This window comes from Kogia breviceps, chromosome 4 (genome assembly GCF_026419965.1).
Source record: "Kogia breviceps isolate mKogBre1 chromosome 4, mKogBre1 haplotype 1, whole genome shotgun sequence".
Classification (NCBI taxonomy): Eukaryota; Metazoa; Chordata; class Mammalia; order Artiodactyla; family Physeteridae; genus Kogia; species Kogia breviceps.
The window spans coordinates 109,740,954-109,758,347 of NC_081313.1; the positions used below are offsets into that span (position 1 = coordinate 109,740,954).

The 17,394-nt window shown below is 47.6% G+C and overlaps 1 protein-coding gene across 35 annotated transcripts in view; it reads right to left on the reverse strand.

The window, feature by feature from the left end:
* Nucleotides 1-2,464, reverse strand: part of P4HA2 (prolyl 4-hydroxylase subunit alpha 2) — a 41,627-nt gene extending 39,163 nt beyond the window's left edge. For 9 of the 35 annotated variants that reach the window (XM_067031583.1, XM_067031570.1, XM_067031566.1 and 6 more), the window contains exons 1-2: nucleotides 2,351-2,441; nucleotides 1,688-1,819 (exon numbers count right to left, since the gene is read on the reverse strand). Coding sequence is in view for 8 of the 35 variants with exons in the window: in XM_067031577.1 (XP_066887678.1) it covers nucleotides 1,559-1,594 (36 nt within the window). In the remaining 27 variants the exon portion in view is untranslated. Of the gene's footprint in view, nucleotides 1-1,558; nucleotides 1,823-2,138 lie in introns of all 35 variants that reach the window. The other 26 variants (XM_067031577.1, XM_067031578.1, XM_067031554.1 and 23 more) reach the window with 20 other exon arrangements.
* Nucleotides 2,465-17,394: the final 14,930 nt, after the last annotated feature.

Genomic DNA, 17,394 nt, shown 5'->3' on the forward strand with positions numbered 1-17,394 from the left:
CTGGTGCACTTCAAAAGTTCAAATTGCTAGATTCGAGCAATGTTTTCAAAGCTTAACTCTCACTCTAGCACCCTGTCTGGGCTTGCACGTGCCTGCATCACAGCATCTCCTGCCAACTTCCATCTGCATAGAATTAAACTCTTGAGATATCCCAGGAGCCAGGGACACACCGGCCAGCCCAATGTACACTACAGCCAGCGTGGCCACACGGTGGCCAAGGTCTTCCATCCAGTCTCAGACCCTCCCAAGGATGTGGGAGGGCAGAGTCAAAAAGGGATGTTCTCTCAGGAAATGAGCAGACCCCAGATTCTCTCACCCCACTCATTCCTCAGGGCTGCACCCATGCGGTCTCTCCTTCTCACGAGCACTCACACTCTGAGCTCCTCCCTGGCACACGACCACCTGCCAGCGTGAAGCAGCAATCTCAGAGAGACTGTGAGCCACCCATGGGCAAGGACAGTGCCACCGCCACTGCCTCCTTTCCCTCCTCCCTCATTCCAGCCCCAGGTACACTTTAAGCAGAAGCCCAGCACACAGGAGGTACTCCAGGAATGAACAGAGACTGGCTGTGGCCAAGCTAAACCAGTGACAAAGGAGGCACTCTCCTGGGCACACCCATTTCAGAGCATTGGACAGGGTAGAAGGGCCTATCGCAAGCCGCAGACAATGCTCAGTCGTCACCATGTCTGCCTGCTGACCTCTCAGAGAGCTAGGGTGGCCCAGTATGACAGCATCTCTGGGATGAGGCCCCCAGCCAACACACTCCAACTCTGCTACGTGGCTTCCTTGGCTGTGCCACACAGTGCGTGGGCTTGGCCATCTACAAATGAGACTCAAGGATAAAAGGATTCAAAGCCCAAACATTTTATGAAGGGAGAGCTGAACAGAGAGGCTGGCCCTTGAGGCCCAGAATAAAATGAGAGACTGCACCCTGGAAGCGTCAGGGGCTGTTTAAGCACAAGCCAAAGGAAACCATGGTTCATTTAATGGAGAACTAAATCATGGAACCTGCTATCCCAGATGTGATACGGGCAGCAGCTTGCAAAAACATTCTATAAATTCTTAGGTGGACAGTGGATCTCTGCAAAATCAGGGACATTTGAGAATGCCCTAAGCTACAAAGCAATGTTCCCCAACTCCTGCTCTCAAGGCCAGTATCTCTTGCAAAAGCACTGAGATTGCTAAGCTTCAGATGGTTTACATCAAGCAGCACAAGCCTTAGGTGTCACTCTACAGCAGAAGACACCAGTCTCAGCCTTGGGAGGGGCTCTGATGTTCTTCTACACCATCTTAAAGGTGTCAGATTAGAAAACAGAGGCCAGGGACCTCTGCCCTGAAGAAGGAGGGTTTATGCTGATCCATGTTTATGCTGCAAGGGTTCACTGAGCATCCTCCACATACAGGGCACAATACCAGGCACTGTCCTCTCACCTGAAGCTCTTTGGACAGGGTCCATGGGCAGCTATTCCCAAAAGTGTCCCTTCCCCCATCACCTTGCTTCCACTAGAGTGCCCAGATCTGCTTCCACTCACACACGCTGTTTCTCTGTCCGGCTTACCCTTTCTTCTGCCTTCATCTGACCACTCCAGCTCATGCGTCACCTCCTCCATGAAGCCCTCTGGCTTGAAGCATCCTGTCCTCTACCAAGTACCCACAGTCCGGTGCTCCCTCCCAGCACAGCACTCACCACACTGCCAGGGGCCTGGCCTTTCCTGGTCTTCCAGTCCGCCTGCCCCACTGGGCTAGCAACTCCTTGCAGTTTCTGATACGCAGAAGGGTCCGTTTGTTGAATTAATTAACTAGTTACAAGTCTCGGCGCCTGCTGAGGCAAAACCATGCAGGTTAGAAAAGGATGTCTGGAGGGGGAAAAAAGAAAAACAAAAACAAAACTTTCTCATCCAACAGCCTGTCTCAATGGGCAGCAAGCGGGGCCAAGGCCGCAGACTCCCAGCCCTTTGGAGGCAGGATGGTGGACCTCCCTAACACTAAGCGGCCCCTCAGGGCCTGCCCGGCGCCCCTGCCTCCGCCTCCAACCTCGGGCCAGGCCGCCCCTTCCCGGGAGCCTGACAGGCGGGGCGGCCACGCTGCCCGCCAGGTCCGGCCGCCCCGAGGGGACCGGCAGGAAGGGCGCGGCTGACCTCACCACCCTGAGCTCGGGGAAGGGACGCGGCGGCGGGGCAAGAACCCACACGGGTGTAGAAAGAGAGGAGGTCGCGGGGCTGCGGCCCAGACGGCGCGACCCCCGGTCCCTAGCTCCCAGCCCAGCGCGGGTAGAAGGCTCGAACCGGCGACCCCGGCCCGCGCCCGAGCTCCACGGCGGACCCGGGGGACGGGCGCGCGGGACGCTCACCCGGACACGCGCCGCTCCCGGCTTTTCCAGAACCTCCCGCGGCGGCGCCCAGCCCGCTCGGGCCCTCCTCCCTCGGCGGCTCCACCTCCCGCCGTCGCCGGGCTCCGCCCGCTTGAGCGGCAGCCACGTCCCCACCTCCCGCCCCGCCCCCGCTCCCCCGCCCCCGGCCCCTGGGTCCGCACCCAGGCAGCCTCGGCCAGGGGTCACCACCACAGCCAGCGACCTCCGGGAAAGCCGAGGCCGCCCGGCCGCGCGGGAGCCGGGAGCGGGCCTGGGGCCGGCCGCCCGCGCCCTTCATGCCGCCCGCCGCTCGCCGCACGTACGCGGCGCCCGCCTCTCCTTGGCGCTCGCACCTGTGGAACTCGGCCCGCCCTCCTCCCAGACCCGTGGGCGGCTGGAGAGGGGCCCACGACCCGATCCTGAAGCCGGTGCTGTCCGGGGGAGCATCCCTAGATGCTGGCCAGCTACCCTGGCCCCAACTCATGCCCATTTCCTCGGTGGTCCTGCTGTATACACGGGTCCTACTGCCGCCTCCCCATCATCGCCACCATCAGGTTACAGGGGGTGGGGTCACCCGGCCCAGGAGCTGGATTATCAGGGATGGAGACAGTGGAGAAGGACCTGAAGAAGACTGGAGACATGGCATCCACCCCGAGGGCCAAGCTCCCAAAGGGATTCAGACTGTCCCCAGCTCCTGGATCCGACACTTCTCCTGGCGGGGAGGTGGGCACCGGGGCACCCTGGAGCCAACCTTTGTTTTCCCCAAGCCCTTACATACAACATGGGCCAAAAACAGTGGACACTTCCTTCAGCCAATCCAGGCTGGGAGGGAGTGAAGGCAGGGATGCTGCAAATCTCAGCCTGGGCTAGAGGAGGCCCTGGCGGCCAAGCAGGTTCCCACGCCTGCACTGTGAACCTTCCTAGTCATGAATGAGGGGAAACAGTGTCTGAGAATCTCATCAGAGAGCTAGGCCAGAGTGGGAGGTGCTCAACCTCCTCCCAGTCCAGTGTGGAGATATTCCCTGTGGCACACCATCCAGGCTGGTAGCCAGACCTGGGGAAGGCATGAACACACAGAAAAATACACACAAGACACATAAAACACGGAATGAGCCACTGTTCTGCCCTTCCTCAGCCACCAGCTGACCTCCCCACAGCTCGACTGAAACCAAACAGAAATCTTCCTGCCTCTGCTACATCCTGTTATGCCGCAGAAGTCTCTCTCTGTCTGCCCAGGTCCTCCCATCCTCTCCCCCTTCTCAGGAGCTTGCCATGTGGATCATCCCTTCTCTCACTTGAATGTTCAACCTCCTCTCCTCAAATGGATACATCCCTTGACCTGTAAATATTTTCAGGTCTCTAGTATGGAGACAAAACTCTCATTAGACCCCACCAACTATTGCAGTGTCTCTCTCCTTCTCAACCACAGCAAAACTTCCCGAAAGAGCAGTCTGTCCTCACTTTGCTCCCACCCCTCAGAACCCTGCAGTGGGCCTTCTGGCCTCCCGACAAGACCAAACCAGATCTCAACAAACTCTCTATAACCTCCAAGTCTAAATTCAACAGCCACTCTTCAGTCCTCATCTGCCAAAGCCCCCAGCAGCACCTGACACCCCAGCAGTGTTTGGCCACTGTCTCCCTTGAACACTTATTTCCCTCGGTTGCCACCATCCTCTCTGGCCACCTCTGCCCAGGCATCTTCGCCCCCAGCTCACCCTCCTTTCCCTCTCTCCCCATTAGTCGGTAAAGGTTGGGGGTTCCTCAGGGTTCAGGCCTAGGCACTCTACTTTCCTCTCCTCTTTCTATAATTTCTTCCTGTACACAGATGACACAAATTTCTCTCTCTACCCTTGCCCTGACTCCTGAGCTCCAGGCGAGTATGACTGGCTGCTGAGTCTACATCTCCGCTGAGTGTCCACAGGCACCTCAATCACAACGTGCCCGGCACTGAGTTCAAGCTCTCTCCCCTTCCCCCACCCCCATACCTCTCATATTCCCTGCTTCACTGAGGGAGCCACCTGGCCCCCTGTACCACCACCAGTTACCTAACCAGAAGCCTGGGAATCACCCTCAGCACTTCCCTCTGCCCTGCCCCCAAACCCTGTCCTTCCGTATCCCACGTCCGTTCAATTTTACCACCTAAATCCCTCTCTAATTCATTCATTTCTCTCCATCCTCTTTCACTTGAATGATTGCAACAGTTTCCCGGCTGACTGTCCCCCTCTGTTCTTACTTCCTCTCATCTCTCTTCCACAGTGACCTCCTCAGAATGCAGATCTGAACCCATCACTCTCAGCTTAGTAAATTGCATTGTTCTTAGGAAAAGTCGTGAAAGTGGCCTATAAGCCCCGGCATGGTTTGGTCCCTGCTCACTCCTTTAGCCACACTGACCTTCCCCTCCAGTCCCTCTAACTGGCCATTCTCCCTCCCCATTCCACTCCCAGGCCTTTTCACATGCTGTTCCTTCTGTCTAGGAAAATGTCCCTCCTCCCCAATTAAATCCTTCAGATCCTCCCAGAGGGAATTTCCTCGCTTCCCTGGCCAGGTCAAAATCTCCTATAACAGCCTCTCATGTCCTACATGCTTCCTAACCCTTGCTACAGTTGATACAGTTGAATGTTAGTTTGATTCATGTCTTCCCCCCTCCCCCCCACACACACCACTGGCCTGGGAGTACATAAACAATGTGTGTTTTGTACATCATGACATCCTCAGCAACTACCACAGAACTGGACTCAATAAATATTTCATGATTATATGAAGGGATGGGTGTCTCCTTAATGCCTTGCTCCACATAACCATAGCCAAAGTTCTGACTAAAGCCTCCACAGGGCCTCAGAGTCCTGGACCACACTCATTCCTCAGTGTCTGTTTCTATTCCTCTTCTGTCTCTTATAAGGATACTTATTGGACTGAGGACTCACCTGTGTAATCAGGATGATCTCACCTCATGATCCTTAAATTACATCTGCAAAATTCCTCTTTCTAAATAAGGTCACATCCACAGTGTCCAGGTATTAGGACATGGACATATCTTTTCAGGGCCACAATTCAACCTACTACACTTGACATGCCCTCATGCCCTCATGCCCTCCAGGGGCTCCTGGACCCCTTATAAATCCTTGGTTCTCTGTTCTGAATCTCCAGCCCAGGCCCAGTCCAGACCCACAAAGCATTTTCTTTGAGGCCACTTGATGGGTGAACTCATTATCTCCCCACACTCTACCTCACACCACCCACACTTCCTTCCACCCCAGCATTTCCCATATCTCACGAAGCAGAATCAACATCTCCTGGTCATTTCCATTTTCTTCCCCACCACATTCCCCCATTGTAGATCTTACCTGGTAGATCACTCAATCCATTTACTGCTCTCCATTCCTGTAGCCACAGCTCAAATTCAGGACACCACCATCTCTTACCTGGATGGTCCATCCTGGCCCACAGCTTCCACTCAGCTCCTTCCATCCTTATTTCACGCCACAGGCAGAGTGATATTTTAACAGTGTGATTCTGATCATGTTATTTCCATACATAGAACCTCCCAAAGGTGTCCCTGCCACAAGGATAGACACAGATCTCACCAAGGCTGCCAATCCCCTTTATATAGCCCTGATGGCCTCTTTTATCATGTGTAGCCTCAAACTTGATGCTCCAGCACCTGAGGCATTTTTCAGTTCCCTGACCTTTGACTGTGTCATTCTTCCTGTCTGGAACACTCCAAAGGTTTTCCCTTTGGACCAAGCCTGAGTCAGGTCCCTGCATAGACCCCATAGCTCCTCGTGGATGAATTTCATGCAAGCTATCTGACTCTCATATCTACTTCCTTCACCACTTTGCCTTCCCAGAAATGGGGGCTGCTTCTGTCCTGTTTACCACTATGTCTCCAGCCCTAGCATAGGGCCTGGAATCCAGGACCTAGAGAGGGAGTGGGGAAGAAAAATGCATGAATAAATGAATGAATAAATGAATGAATGAACATCCCCCACTAATGTGGCCTCCAGCAGGCCTCACTAAGCATACCCATTTTGGGTCACTTAATAAATCAACAGCCATCTTGAGCAGTCATGTCACACTCCTTTCCCCCAAATCTACTGTGTAAATAAAGTCACACCTTCCTTCTGGTAATGGCTCTATCCTATTCATTCATGCATTCATTCCACAAACATTTGCTGGGCACCAGTTGAGGCCCTGGCTGGGATTCAGGGACCATGAAGATCAAAGGGGCTCTCTGTCTAGTGGGGAAAACTGGCAGCTGAACAGAGGCCCACAAAGCAAATTTATCCAAGGAGGGAAACGCCCAGCCATTTCCAACTGGTGACAGAAGGTGCTGCCTGCCTAGTCCCAGTCTTAGAGACACTTTCCAGGTTCAAGATCATGTATGCACTGCCACCACTGACCCCAGCCTGGCCAGGGGCATTGCCAAATGAAGCCCTAGCCCCACGCTGTCCCTGACAGCCCTGGCCAATGGCTCCTCAAAGCAGGCTAGACTTGTCTGCCCACCACCCTCATCCCAGGAGAAGAACCTGGTATCTCTCCAGAAAAGGATGGCAAAAATATCTGTGCTGGATGGACAGGTAACTGGATGAATGGGAGAGCAGGTGTGGTGCAGGCTTTCCCTCTAAACAGAGGCATCCTCAGCTTGCCCTGCTCCTGCCTTCCCCCACTCACCTGTGATCCCTGCCCTGGAGAAGAGGAAGGGACAGCTTCCACTGCCTAACACTGAGGCCTCCCTGACTGCTGATGGCACTTTCAGGGCCTGGCAACTACCACAGCATCTAGAAGCCTGGCCAGGGTTTATGAGCACCTGGTGCCTCCATGGGATTCCCCAGAGCTGGGCTCCCAGGATTAACGAATGCCGCAGAGGGTATTACACATACACATCTGTACCTTTCAGCACCGTCAGCATAGAGCTGTCCACTGGACTTTGGGACCAACCCTTCCCTCCAGGTTCCTCCTTTAGGGACCAAGAAAAGACTGGATGTGTCCCAATTGACCAGCACTTTTTTTTTTTTAAAGAAGATGTTGGGGGTAGGAGTTTATTAATTAATTAATTAATTTTTGCTGTGTCGAGTCTTCGTTTCTGGGCTTCATTTCAAGGGCTTTCTCTAGTTGTGGCAAGCGGGGGGCCACTCTTCATTGGGGTGCGTGGGCCTCTCACTATCGTGGCCTCTTGTTGCGGAGCACAGGCTCCAAACGCGCAGGCTCAGTAGTGTGGCTCACGGGCCTCGCGGCATGTGGGATCCTCCCAGCCCAGGCCTCGTACCAGTGTCCCTTGCATTAGCAGGCAGATTCTCAACCACTGTGCCACCAGGGAAGCCCACACCAGCACTTTTGACCAGTGAGAGAGGGTGCAGCTTGAGTGGGGCCACCTAGTGGTGGACTTACTGCTTCAGAAATAGGGCCTTGCCAGGTAGTCTGGTCTTACAGCCTGGTGTAGGACCCTGGGGTAGAGACAGAGAATCTGGCAGAAACCCCAGGAGCCTGCAATGCCAGCCCTGGACAGGGCCGAGTGGGTCCCCACAGAGTGCCCACCTGGTGCATGCAAATGATGAGGCAGGCCTGATAGAATGCCAACAAGTCCCCTCCCAGCTGCCTCCCCCACAGACCCCTGCAGCCCAAGCATAGCCAGCACAAGCTGGGCTGTCATTACAGGGTGGAGAGAGGCATCCATGGCCTCTGGGAGCCATAATTATGCAGCAGGTCCAGGACAGGCCCTCAGGGTCGAGTCAGTCGGCTTTGACTTTGGTTTCCCTCCTCACCACACTCTCCCCACTTCCATCTTGAGCAAGGAGCTTCTGGGCTGGTGCAAATATCCAGAGGGCCAGGAGTTAGCTAGGTATGGTGCTTACAAATCTTGATATTTTAATGCATACAGTGTAAATATGTTTTTTAAAATTATTATTATTACAACACAGAAACTCATCCCACCCCCACTCCCATCCCTGTCCCTCCTCTCCCAGCCTTGGGCTGGGTAGGGATTAGGGATGGGTGAGGATGAAGTGAGAGTGGGGATAGTTATTGTACATCTGACTTAGCTACTGTTTAAAAGGCCGAAGATTCAGTGGTTTTACTATTTTTTTCAGGCCTTGTCAAAATGTCAGGAAGCCAGTATAGCAGAGGGTAGAGGAGAAGCGAGGGGTGAGGCTGCAGAGGTCCCAGGGCAGATCATCCTTCGTGGGCCCCCCAAAACTGGATTTGGATGTCATGCTGAGGGCAGGGAGCAGCCACCCCAGAGTAAAAGCTAGGGAGGAGCAGGATCCCATTTGGGATCTAGGAAGAGCACCTTGTCTGCCTACCATCAGGGAAGGGGGAGAAGGAGGAGCAGAGCCTGGAAGCGACTGGGGATGGGGCTGGTGCAAAGTCTGCATGACAGCTGATGGTGATCTGAAGTAGGGATGGCAATGCATAGAGAATGAAGGGGGCAGATTTAAGAATTAATAAGGAGGTAAAACAGGAAGGCTACTTATTTATTCATTCATTTATTCAACAAATATTTATTGAATGCTCTGCTCCCCATCCTGTGCTCCCTCTTCGGGATGAGGCCCTACTTCACATCCAGAATGACGTCTTTTCACCCTTGGTTCCCTCAGCCCTGCTGTCGCAAAGCAGGCCCTGCTAAAGGAAATCAGTGGCAGCCCTCAGAAAACACAAGAATGGGGAGCAAGTTGGTTACCCCCAGAGAACACACCAGCACCCTTTGGAGTTGTAGACTGACATGGAATCCTAATCACAGCGTCTGGTTTCACAGCCTCAGTCATGAGGCTCCTTCTACAACAAGGTAACCACCCAGTTAATGATGGTCTTGGCACTAACTTACTAACGTCACCCTTCCTCTTCCTGTGCTTCATTTCCCCCTCCTATTTTTAATTAATTATTATTTTCTTTTTTTGTAAATTCATTTATTTATTTTTGGCTGCATTGGGTCTTCGTTGCTGTGCATGGGCTTTTTCTAGTTGCAGCGAGCAGGGGCCACTCTTCACTGCGGTGCGTGGGCTTCTCATTGCAGTCACTTCTCTTGTTGTGGAGCACAGGCTCTAGGCGTGCCGGCTTCAGTAGTTGTGGCACGCAGGCTCAGTAGTTGTGGTGCACGGGCTCAGATGCTCTGCGGCATGTGGGATCTTCCCGGAACAGGGCTCAAACCCGTGTCCCCTGCATTGGCAGGTGGATTTCCAACCACTGCACCCCTAGGGAAGACCCCCCCTCTTATTTGTAAATGAATGTACTTCGCTCTAGTGCTACATGTTTCTAAGGCACCTTATATCCTTTCTGGAATGAGATGGATATCCATCCATGAGTGACCCTAGCCCAGTCAAGTTGTGCAAATTCTGTGCTGCACAAGCCTGGGGCTCCATTCACATCACAGACATTGTAGATTTGATTACTTATTACAACTTACCAGTAGATGGAAATAAAGTGAACTGCAAATGGGGTATTCTTTGCTGATTTGTAAAAAATCGCCATATGATTTGGTACATCTACCTCCACGTAATCGTAGGATCCTGAGTCACCCTTTTGGATAAGGCCTTAAGGACCCCAACTCCTGTAGGCTCTCTCCTGTCCTCAACTATCCTGCCTGTATCAGCTCTGGTTGTGGCTCTGACTCTCCCCCAGCCCTTTGAGTAGACACAGTCATCTGAACTTACTGGTGAGCCCTGTCTTCTGCCCAAGGGACACTGCCCAGGACTCTGACCCACCACAGGGAGGCCAAGGCACTCATTCTTCTGGAGGCCTTGACTACCCCACACCACATCAAACACTCTCCAGTACACCCACATCTCCTATAAGTACAGTTTATACTTCCCCAGTAAGAACATGGCTGAGTCACAGTTAACTAGTTTCCATGACATAATGTTATATTTGCTAACATTTAGTATTTACATTTTCTTTTTTGTAGTTTTCTACATTTTTTCCTGTCTCCATCATTTGCATGAACCTGTGAGAAGTTTGATGATTCCTGTGCCTCTAGTGCTGAAATACAGAATGACTTGGTCACAGCCTTTGGTAGGAGAATCTTTACCCACTGGACACACAGGCGCACACACACGTGCACACATGCACAAAGGGATGTGCAGGCATGCACAAGCCTGTGGAACTTGGCTTCTCACATGAGGAGGAAGAGGTTCTGTGATCTGCTCTCTGGCTCTGCCCTTAACCTTGACTCTGTCTCACAACTTAATATTAACTTTGAAACAAAATCTGACCTTATCCCTGACCTTGAACCAGTCAGCTGAAGCTTGGAAACAGAAAGATGTCCACTTCCATCATCTGCAGAAATCACACCCCCAAGGGGATCAGGGATGACTTGGACAGGGTATCTCCCTGGCTGAAGAGTGAGTGATCCAAATGGTGAAGGTGGAGACATGGCTTTCCCACAGTGTCTAGCCATCAAACACTATCATGCGTCAACAGTCTTGGAAGCAAGCATTATTCTCTCATCCCAACAGTCACCCAACATCTCTAGGCCAGGCTGACCCCCTGCCTTCATCAAAACCTGGGGTTTTATCTTTACTCCATCCCAGGACAATAGCAGTTATCTGTGTCCCTGGGCTAAGATGCTTGGGGCCTCAAAACCCTTTGGGAGAATTTTGCTGCTCTGGTCCTGCCCAGAGAGCTGCATCTGCAAAAATGAGGATGGCCAGCAGAGGGCGCATGGAGCCCTCCATGGGCCACCCAGTTAAAGGAGAAGTCCCAGCCTTGCTCAAAAAGCTACTCAGTTCTCGATCCCATGCTCTACTCCTCCAAGCTGCCAAGGTTTAACTGGGACCTTTGCCTAGAACTGCATAATCATGAGCAACTGGGGCAGATAGAGATATTTACCAAGCCATAAGGAATGCCTCTAATGCTGGGACCTCTAGTGGTGGGAAAGGCAAGGAGGATGTTGGGAGGGTCCCAAACCCCTTATTCAGCCATGGGTGACCAAGGCCCTTCACATCCAGTTAAGTTGACTTGTAGCCTTGGGGGAGACTCAGGCCACAGGAGCCAATAGGCCTAAAGAAAAACCAAGGGCCAGTAGTGCAGTGAAGTTAGGTAAGGAGATGGGGGAGGTCACTGACAGGACTCTGAACGTACCTAGAATATCATGGCTCCCGTTGAGATAATTCCTTTAAAGAGAGGGGCCAGAGGAGAAGGAATGGGCAGTCCTCATCTGGGTTCCCCTGATGCTCCAAATGCTTCTGGAATAGGGCAGCTAATGGAGGGAGCGTTCTCCCTGTACCAAGTGTAACCTAACACTTCGCAGACATCATCTGTGTTAGGTGGCTTCTGCTTGCTCCTTCAGATCCCTCTCTCTCTCCCGTCCCTTGCTCTGTGCTCCTGGCTGCTTACCCATATGGATGACATCAACAGGTGCTCCTGCCGTGTGACTTTTGATTGGATTCAACCAATGGGGAGTACCAAGAAATGGTCAGCCAGAGGGAGGAAATGGACTTTGGGGAAGTTGCCTGCAGCCTACACTTGAGGGCCTGGCTCAGTGACCTACTTAGCCTCAGGACTGTCTTTGAGCTTCCCTGGCTATACTGAAGGGCAGCCAGGCCCATCTGCTCTAGAAGGGCATTCACACTGGATCACTCAGCCCGAGGACTCAGAAGCCTTCTATACCCTCACTTACCCATGTCAATAAATATTTGCTGACACCTTCTCTCTGCCCAGTCCTAGGTGCCAGGGACATAGATACAGAGATGAGTCTGACAAAAGCATCTGACAGAGCTAAAGGGTTGTGGTTTTTTTTTTTTTTTTTTTGAGGGGGGCCAAGGACACAGACAGGAAACTGACAATGAATCCTAGGGGTTGAGGGAAACTGCAAAAGGGGCATCTCACCTGCTGAGTGGTCAGGTAAGGGAGTGGGGTTTGGGTCTCCCTGAGTAGTCAGCCAGGGGGAGTATTGGAGGTCTGGGAGACAGAAGGAACAAAGGCTGGGGTGGGGGTGGTGAGGGAATTCCCTGGCAGTCCAGTGGTTAGGACTCTGTATTCTCACTGCCGAAGGCCCGGGTCAATCCCTGGTCAGGGAACTAAGATCCCACAAGCCATGTGGTATGGCCAAAAATAAAAAAATAAAAAGGCTGGTCGGGGGATGACTAATTCACATGGAAGCCTGTGGTGGCCAGGCAGAGCCTCATTCCACCCACTGGAAAGCTAGTATCTCCTGCTTGAACTTCACAGACCCCTACTAGCAGGGGTGGGATGACATGGGCAGCCAGTGCCATTTTAAACTTTTGTTTAAAAACTTCTTATTAAGATATAATTAACATACAGAAAACATATCTTAATATATAGCTCAATGTGTTTTGAATATATATAAATTCATATAAGCATCACCTAGATCAAGATATAGACTATTTCTGCAATATCAAAAGGTTCCCTTGTACCCCGTGATCATCAATAAAATCTCCCAAAGTTGACTACTATTCTTTCTTCTTTCTCTTTTGATTATTTTTGACAGATTTTGAATTTTATAAAAGTGAACATATACATTATATACTTTCATGTGTGCTTCTTAAACTCAACCTATGGTTGTAATAGCAATCCACCTTGCTGTTTTTGGTAGTACATCATTCTATTTCATTGCTCTGTGGTATTCCAGAGTTTGAATATATCACAATTTACCTATTCTATTGTAGGTGAACATTTGGATTGTTTTTAAATAAAGCAATAAAGCTTTTAAATAAAGCTGCTTTGTATATGTTTGCACATGTATATTCTTAGCATACGTTCTTATTTCTTAGTGGAAATAAACATTCATTTATGCAGAATATAAACCCAGGAGTGGAATTGCTAGGTCATAGGATATGCATATATTTAGCTATAGTAGTTACTTCCAATCATTTTTCTAGGTGGTTGCACAAAATTACTCTCCCAGCAGCAATGTATGAGAGTTCCCACTGTTCCATGCAACAATGTGGGAAATGCCCCCAGAAAAAGCCAGGGTAAGTGTGGAACTCACTATACATTATTCCCTTCCTCAAGGATCATAATCCTTCAATTCTTACCTGTATTGGTTGTTCTCCAATGCCCTCATATAGTTGTTCTTTATATTTTGTCCAATTTTCATAAATGTTTTTGACAAGAGTATTAGTCTGATACAACCTACCACCATGGCCAGAACTGGAAGTTTTATTTAGTCCAATTCTGATGCCAGATTAGAAAATACTGGAAAGGGATAGGCCCCACTGGCCCAGCTGCTTTCAGCTCCGGCTTATATTCTTAGACACCTGTGGTATCAGATCCACATTCTGAATTAGGGCTCCCTATTTTCCTTTCTCTTCCTTTCTTCTTTTAAAATTTTATTGGATCCCAACCATGGGTGAGTAATTGGTAATAGACTTACTTCTCCACCTAAACAACTATAAAGCTAGATAAAACATTTATAGCAACTGATTACAGGCACTGGACATCAAATAGACTTCATCCTTGAGAGAAAGGAAAAGCATGAGGTGAATTCCACATTCACTAAAGTTCTTTCCCTAGGGCATTTTCCAAACTATGGCAGAGGGAAGTGGAACCCAACAGAGCAATGGTCTCCCTGAGTAAAGGAAACAGAGATCAGAGATAGAGGATACTGAGGTGGCTGAACTTTGGGGGCAGGGTATTAAAGAGGAGGAAGCTGCATGGAGAAGGAGCTCTAGAAATCTGCATAGATGCACTCTTGAGGCTTTGTCTAAGTTGTACATGTGCAAGGAAAGAATCTTTGAGGCCTGATGGATAAAAACTCTGAGTCTGTGAACTAAATGAGGATTCCAGAGTTAACACAGTGCTGAGACCTGTTCTGGTCAGAGTGGAAAGACCTTGCTGAACACCCTGAGCATTTAATTAAAATCTTAGAAAGTCCGTACCTTAGGAATAGGGCTACTCTAGCCATACAAAATGCATTAATTTTACACCTGCTCCAACAAAGCCTCAACAGGATCAAATTAAGCCTCTAGTAGATTTACTGCCTAGTGGAACACACTCAACACTCTATAAAGAAGAGCATAATCCAGACTCTCAACAATGTATTGTCCACAATTCCCAACATACAATCAAATATTACCAGACATATGAAGAAGCGGGAAAATATGATCTATAACCAAGAGAAACAATAATGAATAGAAACAGATTCAGAGATAACACAGATATTGGAATTAGCAGATAAGGACTTTAAAACACCTATTATAAATATGTTCAAGAATTTTGAGTAGTTAGAGGGACATAATAAATGAACAGATGAACCATCTCAGCAGAGAAATGGAAATTGTAAAAAAGAACTAAACGGAAATTCTAGAACTGAAAAATATAATACATAAAATGAAAAATTTACCAGGTGGTCTTAAGAGCAGACTGGACACTGCAGAAGAAAAGTTCAGTAAACTTGAAGTTAAGTCAATAGAGACCACATAATGGGAACATAGAAAGAAAAAGGACTGAAAAAATGTGAATAGAGCCTCGGTGAAGTGACCTGGAAACAATATCAAGCAGACTAGTATACATAGAACTGAAGTCCCAAAAAGAACGGAGAGAAAGAGATTGCAGCAAAACTTCAAAAGAATAGTAACTGAAATTCTAAATTTGATTTTAAAAATTATTAACTCATCATCCCCCAAAGCTTAGGATAATAAAACCCCAGGCGAGATAAACACAAAAGAAACAACATCCAGGCACATCATAATCAAATATCTTAAAACCAGAGAGAACATCTTAAAAACAGTGAAAGAGCACAAACACGTTACATTAAGAGGAGTAATGATAAGAATGAACATTTATGAGTCATCAGAAGTAATGTAAGCCAGAAAACATGGGAACGTAAGACGATATATTGCATATTAAATATGCTATTAAAAGCAACCTAGAATTCTATGTCCAGAGAAATTATCTTTAAAAAAGAAATGAGAAATAAAAATATTTTCAGATTAAAAAGAAAAAAGCTGAGCAAATTCATCACCAGTGGATCTGCACTATCAAAAATGTTAAAGGAGGGGACTTCCCTGGTGGCGCAGTGGATAGGGCTCCATGCCCCCAATGTAGGGTGCCCAGGTTCCATCCCTGATCAGGGAACTAGATCCCACATGCATGCTGCAAATAAGGAGCCCACCTGCAGCAACTAAAACCCTGCGCAACCAAATAAATAAATAAAAATTTTTTTTGAATAAAGAAACGTTAAAGGAAGTTCTTAAGGCTGAGGGGAAATGATACCTGATGGAAATTTGGCTCTAATCAAGGGAACAGACTTGTAATAAGTAAATATAAAATATGTTTTCTTGTTTCCTAAATTATTTAAGAGACAACTGACTGTTTAAAGCAAAAATAACAACTCTTCATTATGGAGTTTATGACATTTGTAGAAGTAAATGTACAACAACATAGTAAAAAGGAAAGGAGGGGTAAATGGAAGTATATTATTGTAAGGTTTTTACATTGTTTAAGAAGCAAAATTTATCCTTTTCTTCTTTATTTTTCATTTTATCATCTTCATCTTTCTAGTTATAAATACAAATTTATTTATATAAAATTAAAACACTGTAGAAATACATAACCTGGAAAATGTAAATGTCAGAAAATACTATAACCAGCAGTAACTATCAATAGTTTGCAGTATATTGCTTTGACTTTTTTAATCTATATATAAGAGAACACCATATTTAAAGTATTTATCTTGATGAAAAAGATATTATAAAATATTTATCTATAATTTCTACCAGCCCTTTTTTGTGTTTAAGTATATGAATAGTTTATAAGAACACTCAGATCAGAAAAACTGAAACATAATTTGTGAATCAGTTTGGAAGTCATTTTATAGTATGGAGAAGTATACAGTATACAGGATTATAACCATACTTTTTTGTATAGATAATAAATGACTCCAACATGATTTATTGAATAAACTACTATTTATCCTCTGAATTAAGATGTATCCTTTACTACATGCCATGAGCTGTCTTGTTCCATTGATACATCTGTCTTTTCCTATGCTGCACCACACACAATTACTTCAGCTTTATCACATATTTTAATGCCTATTATAGGGCAAATCTCTGGGTTTTGTCCATATTTACCCTTCCAGTTGATCTTAGAATCATCTTGCCAATTCCCCCCACCCAAATAAATTTTGATTAGAATTACTTTGAATTTATCAATTAACTAGATGTAACATATTGAGTCTTCCAGGAACATGACATATGCCTCTATTTATTTTGTCTTCTTTTCTATTTATCCTAGAGCAAAACTTATATGCCTTCCATGTGCCCTAAGTCAGTTTCTAGGTATTTCTCACGTGTCACTGTTATTGTGAATGGTAAATTGTTTACATCATATTTTTTAATTAGTTGTGACTTAATACTTTTAAAAGCTATTAAAACCTGTATACATATACGAATATACCTTATTCTGCTCCATCTGGCTAGATCCCTCTACTAGTCGTAGTAGTTTTTCAATTGATTCTCCTGGATTTTATGAAGGCACAACCATAATAACATCTGCCAGTGATGACCCTTTTGTCTCTTTCCGTTACTTATTTTTTTTACTTATCCATTATTTCTTTTTTTCCACCATATCGTCCTAGTAAGGACCTCCAAAACAACACCGCACAGTAGTAGCAAAAGGGACATTGTTTGGATCCTGACATTAATGGGAATTTTAGAGTCTTAAGTCCAATATTGCCTTTTGGTTTCTAGTGTATGTTATTTAAAGTGTTAACATTTCCTTCTCTTCATGATTTTCTAACTGTTTACTGTGAATGGCTGGTGAATTTTATCAAATGCCTTTTGAGATGATCACAGTGTTCCTATTTTCTCTTTAATCTATTGATCAATGGATTTTATCCTGTTAAGTCAAGCTTGCAATCCTAGAAAAAAATCCCCAAGTTGATAACTATTTTATCATACTACGGAAGCCACTTTGTTATATTCACAAATTAGATGGATCTGGCATTTTCTCTGCAGGGGGCTGCCTTGGCGTTAGGATAATAAATAGATCTTAACAATAATTGTGGAAGCTCTCCATCTTGTGCTGGCTCTGGAGCACCACCGTTCTCAGAGGGAGAATGCTTGTGTTCCTTATCTGGGCCAACAATG